This window comes from Furipterus horrens, unplaced genomic scaffold (assembly GCF_987537825.1).
Source record: "Furipterus horrens unplaced genomic scaffold, mFurHor1.1.pri manual_scaffold_5, whole genome shotgun sequence".
In the NCBI taxonomy this organism is placed as follows: domain Eukaryota; kingdom Metazoa; phylum Chordata; class Mammalia; order Chiroptera; family Furipteridae; genus Furipterus; species Furipterus horrens.
In genome coordinates, this window is record NW_028327175.1 from 12,972,357 (window position 1) to 12,983,778 (window position 11,422).

The following is an 11,422-nucleotide window of genomic DNA, read 5'->3' on the forward strand; positions in this document are numbered from 1 at the left end:
TCATGCTAGCACCCTCCAGGTAAACCTGCCTTTACCGGGAAAGATGCCTGTGGAACTCTTTTTGAGATTAGGCCTGTAGCGATCAGAGAGCAGCAAGTTCCCAGCAAACTCGCTGCTGTGAGCAGCATTTACGTCATAATGGGTTAAGTCATATATTGGGGTTATCAGCAGGATATAATTTTCCACAGATGAATGTAAACAGTGCTTTTTAAAACCATGATTTTTATGGCATGTTTTAATCTTAGTGGCTGTTTATCACCAAAATTCAAAAGACACCCTAAACAAGGTACACATGACATGGTGCCCTAGACCCAGATGTTTGAACTCACAGCCTTTCTGAGAATTCTGATTTTAGCCTCAGCTGCCGTTTTTCTTGACCTCTCAGATGGCCTGTTTCACAATAACTAATATTTTGTTTTATTCATTGCTCCAGAAATGGCAAATCTTCATCATTTTTTATAGTCTAGGTTCATTATTCCCTCTAATTTAAGATCTTTCCATCCACAATTGCACCAAAGCACATTTTTACAGAGTATTTCATGGGCTTTTAAAATAAAAATAAAAATTCAGTGATGTATCCTTTTCAGTGTTGTAACTTTAGTCCCATTTTAAAGCTGGGGAAGTTGGTTCAGAGACAATTTTGTCATAGGTTACAAGACAAGTTCTCATTGAGACTTGCTATCCATTGCTCTCAGGACCATGGCTGGTGTTCTATTGTCAAGTGTAACCCTACTATAGACTCTAATCATATAACTTATAGATGATCTTCCCCATCCTTGCACTTGTCACTTCCCTTAGCATCTGCATAATGCTTTAGGAGTGTCACGAGTGTATGTTCATGATCTAATCGTTCCTATAAATCAGCAGGGCAACTCTCAGCTAGCTGCCTGCTGAGCAGCCCAGCACCAAGGAATAGACAAGAGTCACACATGGTAACTACGCTACTCACTCAGCTGTTATTGATGCAGGTTCACTCAAAGTAGAACATCAACATACAATAACATTTTAGTCACACTCTAACAATCTAAGAGAATTATCTCTCTCTCTCTCACACACACACACACACACACACACACACACACACACACACACACACACACAGCAATCAATGGGGGATAACGAACCCGAGTCCCAGAGTCTCAGTCTCAGGTCTGGAAGACAGCATGGTGAGCAAGGGAGTTGTCAGCGTCTTGCAAGGAAGGATCTATCTCCAGAGTCAGGTGGGCAGCAGGGCAAATGAACTCTTCAGTCCAGCAAGGCAGAGACTCCAGTGGCCAATGTCAAGGGAGATCAACGTGGCATGGTGCAGCACTCTGGTGTGTGGAGCTCAGCTATCTCAGCAGTAGTCTGGAACCTCAGTTATACCTGAAAAGTGGTGTACTCCACCCTTCTGGGTCCTTTCCATAAATGTCTTGGCACCCCTGATGCCAAGTGTGGAATTTTCCCAGAAGCCTATGGGTAATACATGGCTGTTTTGTTTGATACCCCTGATGGCAGGTTTATCTATGAGTGGTCCTGCTCTGCAGACATGGCTATTCTGAACACATGTGCAGATATCTTAGGTGTGTCTCCTTGCCAGATGTGTCTGCTCTAACTTAGCTAGTTTGCCTCTTGAACCAAAGTGTCATGGCTGACTAGAAGCCATTTTGGTTGACATGAGTGATTTCACTTTGTTTTATATACTTTATGCTATCTTGATTTGGACCAATGCCATTTTATTGGTCCTGTTCTCCACAAGGAGTTACTCTGTGGTATATTTTTCTGATGATTACTTATTTTATGATTTTGTCTTTTTGCATGTCTTAGCTAGGTTATAGGTTAAAAATATTTTCTGCTTTGAATTCCTCTCTTTACCCCCCTATAAGTCTGATATTATTCTACTCATACTGGAAACACAAGATCTTTGCTGAAAATAGTGATGGGAAAGGGAAGTGCATTCTCTTCAGGCACATGAACTGAATGAAGGTTGCTCATTTCCACTTCTTTAGTCTACGCTCCTTTCCCAGAGCATGGTATGAAAGATAATGGACTCTGGACTCAAGCAGCCTGGGTTCAACTTCAGCCCTGTCTTTTACCTTGGTCAAATTATTTAGCTTCTGTGTCTCTCAGTTTTCCAACCTATAAAATGGAGATAATAATAATACTTATATCATAGGATTTTTGATGACTGAGTTAATACTGACATGAAAATCATGCCTGAAATGTAGTGAGTATGAAATATGTATTTATTAAATAAGTAATTGTTCCAGGATTACTGTCACTGCCACAGGATTATTGTCCCTGTCCCTAATCTTGTTCCCCACCAATTCACTTGTTAGTGCTGCTAGGGTGATCCTTCTAAAGTGCAAATCGGATACTTTACTTCTCTGCTTAAATACCTAAACAGAGAGGGGTTCAACTTCTGTCAATAATGGAGTAAATGATATCAAGCTAGGCTTCTTCCCACAAACATCTCTAAAACTGAACAAAACATATCAGGCAACTGATTTTCAGGCCATGGACAAGAGCCAGTTTAAATCTATGATCCTTGAGGAGGGAAACCCATGAAGAAAGCCACACAATTGCACAGTTCTCTGCCTTGGAACAATTTCCTGACTACAGCGTAGAGAGGTAGAGTCCAAGCAGAGTGCAATAGTCCCACTACACTAGGGTACTAAAGCAGTTTCAGTGTGATTGGTCGGACATCATAGAGAAGGGAGCTATCCCAGAAATCTGTGTCACGGGCACCCTTATGTCCAGAGCTGAGGGCGAGCTGTATATGCTCAAGGAACATTCCCAGAGGCTCAATGGCCAGTATCTGCTATTGGGGTAAGAGCTGAACAAAGATATCAGAGATTAAGCCGCACCTTATAGACATGGTCAGTAACACAACTGGCATCCAACTGAAACAACAGAGAGGCCATGCGTTAGGGGTCAAGAGTATGACCTAGAGTTAGACCTACTATAGAAGTGCCCTGAGAAACTGTCGTACCAAGCTCTACCAAGATCCACAGAGCATCAGAGGTTGAGCATTGTGTCCCACCAAATTAGAGGGGCTGGCAGAATACCTTGGCCTTTCCATAGTTCCTCACTAATAAAGTGTAAAATCAAGCCCACGCAAATTCTAGGAAATTAGCCAGTAATCAAAATTTTTCTAAAAAAAAATATTAGGAAGACAGCACAATCTTAATTCTCTACAATGTATTACCCAAAATGTATAGTATAGTATTCAAAAAAAAAAAAAAAAAAAAAAAAAAAAACCCAGAAATGTTATATACAAGTTAGGTAAGTAAAAAAAAAAAAAAAAAAAAAAAAGGTCAACAGAAATGAAGTTGATTTCCTACAAGGTAATTCAATAGGAAAATGGTAGTGTTTTCAATAAATGATGCTGAAACAACTGGAATCTAATTGTCATAATGGAAAACAATGAGCATCATCTCTTACCTCACACTATATCCAAACTTGATTCAAAATGGAGTATATACCTAAATGCAAAGGTTATGACTATGAATCTTTTAGAAGTAAACATAGGGAAAAGGAAATAGCAGTACCATAAAAGAAGATATTAATAAATTGGGCTTCCTCAGAAATTCAAACATATGTTTTTCAAAGGAGAAACTCAAGAAAATCTAATAACAGGCTACATACTAGAAGAAAATACTTATGACATATAATTGGCAGAACTCTTGAATCAGCAATATATAAAGAACTCTTAGAACTCAGTGATAAAATGATTAACCCTATTTTTTTTAATGGCAAATGAAATAAACAAATTTTACAAAGGACAAAATACAAATGGCCAATAATCACATAAAAAGATGTTCAACATCACTGGTCATGAGGGAAATACAAATTAAAATATAATAAAATGCCACTTCAGGCCTACAGAATGACTAAAGTTAAAAGGATTGGTAACATAAAGCATTGACAATGATGTTGAGAAAGAAATAAGAGCTCTCATGCCTTCATGGTGAGGTATATGAGCAACCAGCATGACTACTTTTGAGAACAGCTTGCCAGTTTCTTGTAAAGTTGAACATATTTATCACATGACCTCACAAATCTTTTCTTAAGTATTTAGTCAAAAAAAATAAAAATTTACAGTGACCAAAACTGGAAACAACTCAAATAATGATGGGTTCTAGTAAATGAGTAGATAAAAAAATCATACTATATCACAATCTATCTCTAGATGTTTAATCTTGAAGTTCAAGTTTTCTCCATTTGGGATATTTCTTACCTTCAAGTTTTTGCATGTACTAACCCCCCCCACCCCCCCCCCCACACACACACACTGATAATCTTTCTATTCCTGAATCTTAAGCAAAGTGTTTCCTTATAACCCTAGATTGGTTAAGTATTCCTCCTATCTGTTTCCATAGCATTCTAGAATAATGTTCAATAGAGTATATATCACATTTTATCATTTTTGCTTGTTTAATTGTCTCTCTTTCCTTTTAAAATTGTAATCTCCCTCATTATAGGAACTGGGCCTGCTTTATTCCCCACCATACCTATCACAGCCTTGGCTTGTAGTTGGCACTTAATAACTATTTGGTGAATGAACCAGTCCTGGCTGCTGTGGCTCAGTGGATTGAGTGTCGGCCTGCGAGCCAAGTGTCACTGGTTCGATTCCCAGTCAGGGCACATTAGTAGGTTGCACGTCAGGTCCCCAGTTGGGGGCGCGAGTGAGAGGCAACCACACAATGATGTTTCTCTCCCTCTCTTTCTCCTTTCCCCTCTCTCTAAAAAAATAAAATAAATAAACAAATAAATAAATTATTTTTTTTAAGCGAATGATCCAATAAATAAACAAATGAGCTCACATAAACCTCCTGAGATCTTCAGATAGATTCTTATTGATTTCCAAGTTCTGTTTCCTAAGTGAAAGTAATTGAAGGCTTCCCCATCAAAGTGAATATTATTTTTAGTGTGACACCACACATTTTATCACAGGTATTTCCTTATAAACTGTATTTCTCAGAAGCCACCATTTTTGTAGGAGCAGTGAGTCACAGAAATGAAATTTTTGGCTGTGCCTTCCCTCATCATTCTGTCCCCCAGCTAGCCAGACCAAACATTCCATTTTAACCGTGTTTTTGATTGTCTAAGGGATTTCTGTCTGATTTAGATTGTCTAGCAAGATATTTTGTAGTCTCTTCCACTCTGAAAAGTATAGCATATTATTCCATTCTTATAATGTTCCTTATCTTTTTGCAAATTCTTTTGAAAAACAGGTGTCTTCTATATCTACACCAAATGTAGACAAACTGTATAGATGAAGTCTAATAAAATAGATTTTTATTTACTCTGTCACTATTTCTTATGTCTTATATTATATTCATTTGACATGTAGTTTCAAAGCTTTTTAGGTAAATTCAAAGTATTAGACGTATCAGAGTCCTCTTCTTGATTTGCTTGGAGTCTTGTGAGGGCTTATAAATAAACCAACCACTGTGTGCTCTGTGACACAATAAAGACATATGACACCGTCCAGGGCAAACAGGGGGATTGGCATCTGCAACTCTATATAAGTTATATCTAGTTGTTCAACATCCTTCTAAGATGAGCATTAATGGCCACACTTTACAAATGAAGATAACAAATGAAGACCATGGGACAGTAATGTTTTTAAGGCCACACAACCAGTAAGTGGTAGAATCAAAATCAGGCCCGTCAGACTTTTCGCCCTATCCTTTTACATGCACCACATGCTCTCCTACATGCAGGAAGGGATGCCAATTAAGGACTCAAGAGTGAGCCACAGTGTCCAGCTAGGTAGACTGGATGGCAAGTGGTGGCACTCCTATCCTGAGACCAGGAGCGCAAGAAGACATTTGAAAATCAGTGTTTGATGATATTGAGGCAGGATTGCCTGTAGGCCATTATGTCCAGCTACTTCTTGTGATTGGAATCCAGTTTGGAGAATAAGGGAAACGCCTGAATTAGTGGTGAAGGTGTGAACACCACCAGTACATATGTAGTGATTGAAGTTTTGGGTATGTATTGAATCACCCAGAGTACATAGATTGAGAACAGGCATAAACAACCATCTTTGATTCATTGGCCCCTATATTCTTCTTGTTGCCTTGTGTAAGGATTTCATGCACACATCAGAGCTTAATTAAAGTTGAATTTATTCATTTAACAAATATTGATAAAATTATTGAGGATCAATTATGTGTTCAACAGTGGGCTAGGCCCTACAGGGAATGTTTGGCAAGTCAGAGTTTATTTATATACCAAGTACTAGAAGTTATAATGCACAATCTCAACTGTGGACAAAAAACATTATGTTCCAAAGAGACCTTGGGTGTCTGATAACATATCATTCAAATGTTCAAAAGGTACAATATAAACATCAGTAATGTAAGCTCCTCCCAGTTTGCTGCTTGTGTTTCTGTTCTCCTCTTTGGAAGCTATTCATCACTTAACAAATAATAAAACTTCTCTTTCTCAATCATGTTATGCTTTAAGATAATTTGCTTTAATGCTGAAGGATGCAGGGGGACTGGACTTGGAATTGGAAAGCTGTAGGGAAACCCATGCATGACTCACTCCATTTCCTATTTTGGCTTCTCACTTCCTGTCTAGTTTATCCTTTTTTCCACGGACATTCTCTGTCTGCTCCCAAGGCTGCCTGACAAAATATGACCACCCAGAGTAGAATATGGTTACTCAGTGGGGTCTCAGTCTTGAGTCCCTCTTGGCTTTCATTTCTTCTTGACACTGTGCATGTATTTTTAATCCTTAAGACAACCCTTCAAGATTAAAATTATTCTTTCTGCATTACATAGAAGAAAACTGAAGTTGAGGAAAATTGTGTCCTGCAAGACACTGTCATCTGCTGGGGATGCACAGGTGAAAAGACAAGGCCCCTGCCCTGATGGGCTTCATAGTCCAGTGGTGAAGCAGATATCCATGATTATAGATATAGACATAAACTGATCATTATAGAAATTTGTCAGAAGTGCCATCATAGATGTGCGCAAACATAGAGTTACAGTAACACAAAGACTGATGCCTGAAAAAACGGGATGAAAAGACATTTGAACCAAACTTGGAAGGAATGTATAGTTCTCCAGGTATAAAGGGGGAAATGACATCCCAGTCAGTAGGAGTCACCAGTTATAGAGGACAAGTCTACTTATTGTAAACACGAGAGGTAGTGTCGTCCATGTTTGTCCCTGACCCTGAGGCTCTCCTTCTGGGCTGACATCTCGAGCACAGGTGTGCCGACAGTGAAACGCACCGTAGATCCTGCTGAAGTGATTCAAAACCATCTGATTTCCAGTAATACAGAGAAGAGAACGCTGGAGACCAATATTTGGTATAAAAATTAGCCTCTCTCTTGCTCTCTAGTTTTCTGTCTCTCTCCTTCTCCCCCCTTCATCCCCAAACCAACCACAATATAAATCAGTACTGAAAACAATGTGGGCTTTGGCTGGAATCGCTGTTAGTTTTGAATGATGAATACATACCAGACTTGGGCATCACAAAAGCTGCTTGTGTGGTACATTATACTTTTCTCAGGATTTCCCCAACTATATTTGGGTTGTCTCCATCTCACGGCCTATATCATACAGCTCTGCATGGAACTTGTGGGATAGTTCACCAAAGAATATGCCTCTGGATTCTGTTCTGACCCATTTACCAAGGTATGGGTTACAAAATCTTGCATCTGTCTCTTCAGAAATGAGGCTGAAATGTAGGTGCTGTCTGTACACGTAGCATTGAAAACTGCCTCTTCTTTGCTATAAATAAAGAGAAGCACTAACAATTTTTACTACTTGTATGGTGAATTCTCTCATATCTAAGTATACCCCCAGAGATGTTTAAATAAGAATTTTTTTCTTAAATCATAAGAAATCCTAATAAATAAGAAAGGTTTCTTACTTAAAGCATTAAATTGAAGTTTCAGTAGAATTATTCCTGAACATTTATAAACTCATTTTATTCCTTAAGCTCTGAACATGGTGAACTTGTGTTTCTTACAGAATGTTCTTTCAGCTTAGCATTTGTCAGGAGGACATTGCAACTGGAATGTCTTCTACATGCTATTGTTATCAGAAATAACCCGATCTTTTCCTGAACCTCAGCTGAAGGTCTTGCTGGTTCATTGCATTAAAAATATTGCATATACTAAACAACCTGATTATATCTAATGTAACTAAAAATCTACTAGTCCAGAAGGACTCAAGTAAAGGCAAGCACAAATGTACTTAAGTATGTTGCCTTACCACTAATGGAAACAGTATACAATCGTGACAGATTAATTTTTAAAATATTTTTTGCCCATGTAATTATATGTATATGTAATATAAAGTTGACAAAAAATATAAACTGTATAGCGTAAGGTAAGAGTAGGTTTTTTAACTCACCACTACCCCCAGCCAGGTAACATCATCTCCAGAAGTAATTACCTTATCCCAGCTTTCTCTATCCTTACAGACATATTATGCACATATGTGTGTGTATTTAAAAATTTAAAGATTTAAAGCAACATATAGGTGTACAAATCCTTTAAATCCATACAAATAGGGGCATATAATACACACTTTTTCACATCCTGTGTTTCTACTTACCAAATCTCGAGAGTTGCTGCGAATAACCCCTGTAGACCTGCCTCACTCATTTCATTGCTGCCTAATGTTCTGTTACTTCATTGCCTTCTCGTGTATTTCCCAGGTCTCTACTGACAGAAACTCGTGTTGTTTTTAGTCTTCTGCTGATACAGACAATGCTGCAGTAAACATACCTCGCGTGTGTACGGGAATATTTGTCAGATAAATTGCTAGAAGCAGGATTGTTGGGTTGAAGATGGAAATGGGGGAGAAAGGCCTTTTTTGAGTTAAAGTTTAGAACTAACCAGAGATTCTCTACCTTAGCCTAGGTCAATGTCTGTTCCCCTTATCGACAGTTCCAACCCTTGCCTAGGAACTCCTTAACTGAGACTATTCAGACACTACAGTGCCTCTCATCTCTGCTTTCTTGTCACTATTCTGAATTCTTTTGTCTTTTTATTCTACCTGCTCTGTCAGTCATCAAACCTAAATCAGTCAAAACATCTGCTTTGTTCACTGTACTCCCAAACTTGCAAGTGTTTGGGAGAAACATATGTAATTTGGCTCTATTACAAATGTATATTTTCTAAGATCATTTCAGGACTCTACAGCACTTACACGCAATTGTCCCTCACTTCCAACACTGGCCATCCCATTGGCTGATCTACACTCACAAACGTTCTACCTTTCTCACACCACACTCGCTCTCAGGAAATAGCTTGGTTTCTCTGCTTTTTAAAGAAAAACAGCTCGTTAGATAAGAATCCTCTTAATTTCTCTTTAAGCCTAAAAAGTTACACATAGACTTCTCAGGTGATCTCAAAACAAGAGTTACTCTTTCACTGCCTAGTACTAATCCTGCCACAAGTCCTTACTCCTGCTGCCTCTCTACTGACCTTCATACCCCAGCTTATAAATCAATTATTTTTAAAAGTAATTTTCTCTCCCCTTATTCTCTTTCGCTGACTGCTTCCTAGTCCTCCTCAGATAGCATCCTTAAGAGAATAGGCCAAAGAACGTATACTGCCACTGTTTCATTTCCAAACTGCTTGCCCAATTTCTCTTTTCTTTTTCTTTTTCTTTTCTTTTTTTTTTTTTTTTTTTTTTTTTTTTGACAAACATCTTTATTTAATAAATAGATGGGGGGAAATTATCCATCAAAGATACAAGACCAAACTTAGAATTACTCGTGCAACTTATTCAGAATGGAACAAAATTCTTCAAGTGTTCACAATTAGCACAGAAAATCCATGGCTATATTACTTGCTTTTCGATTGCCATTTACTCATTTTCAATAAGCTCCCACATTCGTTACAGTGCAAGAGACCACTCTGGCTTCCCCAGTGTACAGCTAGGAGTGCAGATGTTAATAATACGAGCTTTGCTTTGTTTACAACGCTAAGATTGCCTTACAACTTTTTACTAGCACAGATATCAACAGGTGCATTTCATCCTTGGTATACAGCCTACAGGGAAGAAAATAAAAGAACACAACCCAGCCCTTTGGGCCCAGCCCCTCATTTTACAGCCATGGATCCCGGATTCCAGAAGAACAGCAGGATCACTGTCCCCAGTCTCGGACGGGACAGGCATGTGGCTTTGAGCACTGCAAAAGCTGTTTGCTTCAGCTTCTTGGGTAGAACTATGCAGAGTGCCTATACATTTTTATAACATCTGCAGGTGTATAGGTAAGCCCAGGTACCTGCTATCAACTTCATTCCCCACTGCAGATGCTTTAATTTCAGATCTGTCTGCCAAATCCTGCCAGTGACATTTGGTTCTGGACTGTTCCATCAAGATCAAGCTATCTGAATGACGAAAGTCAAAAGTTTATTTTCAGATTTTTAAAATAAAGGTGTTTCAAGGTTATTGATAAAGAACTCCTTATAAATAACTATTCCTAAGCAAATAATGATCTATTGATAATTCTAAGATACTAGTATTTTTTACCATAACAGTAATTTCATTAGGTTTACATAAATTGAGACAAGTAAAACTTTTCCAGGCTATTTCATCAAGTAACTTACAATGTGCACATTCCCGAGTATATCCTGTTGTGACATTCGTTCCGAATTTCCTTGTCTTCAGCTTAAAAGGTGTTTCTTCCCAAGAAACTGGACTTTTCTGTCAAATGCACTGGCTCGAATAGGAGAATCGGGTTCATAAAATGGATTCATTGCAAACTTTATGTATAAATTGTAGACATCAGTAAAGAAGTTCTTTATTCCATCTTCTTGCCTTGTGTCATGAAGCATAATAAATCTCATATGACCTGCAGTAACAAACGCTGAAACAAACCACTCATTGAACTTGTCCACAGTTTTCAAGTACATGTTGTTTGACAGCCACATGTTCTCATCTACCAGGTCGAGGGCAGCGTGAGCTGTGAACTGGTTCAGATGCCGATGGTCGTCTTTGGATTCTGCTTTACCAGCTGGCAAAAACTCCATTTCAAAAACTGGATTATCATGGTGGCCAACAATTACAAAGTAAAAGCTTCCAGACATTGTCTTCAATATATGGCTTCTGTGCCAAGACACTCACCATGTAAATATCCTGGGAATTTCGGGGGCAGCAACCTGCCTTCCGCAGCTTCAGTTAGGACGGTCGGACCCCAGTTTCTTAAGAATAGGTACTGCCTCTACCACAACACCACAGCTGCCTTTGCAACGTCTTCAGAAAACATCAGATCTGCAACACCAGTGCACACACTTGGTTATCATCATATTTGGGTTTTTGCCAGCACTTGACACTTGATTCGCCCCTAACCCCAATCCATCCTGCAGAATTCCTCAGCTGTCTCCATTACCTTTCTTCTTGTTTTCCTCACTTCTTTTTCCTCCCGTTCTTTCTTTTTTATTTAGACTACTCCTGTGGTT

The 11,422-nt window shown here is 38.7% G+C and overlaps 1 protein-coding gene across 1 annotated transcript; it reads right to left on the reverse strand.

Moving 5' to 3' along the window:
• Positions 1-10,576: 10,576 nt before the first annotated feature.
• On the reverse strand, positions 10,577-11,050 carry LOC150008219 (trafficking protein particle complex subunit 2-like). Its single transcript, XM_090278892.1, has one exon. It carries the CDS (start codon positions 11,048-11,050, stop codon positions 10,628-10,630), a length of 423 nt encoding a protein of 140 aa, XP_090135018.1. The 3' UTR covers positions 10,577-10,627.
• Between the last annotated feature and the right edge of the window lie 372 nt (positions 11,051-11,422).

Excerpts from the sequence above, each read along its gene's own strand:
- LOC150008219 (XM_090278892.1), bottom strand. The coding sequence starts at position 11,050 with ATGTCTGGAAGCTTTTACTTTGTAATTGTTGGCCACCATGATAATCCA.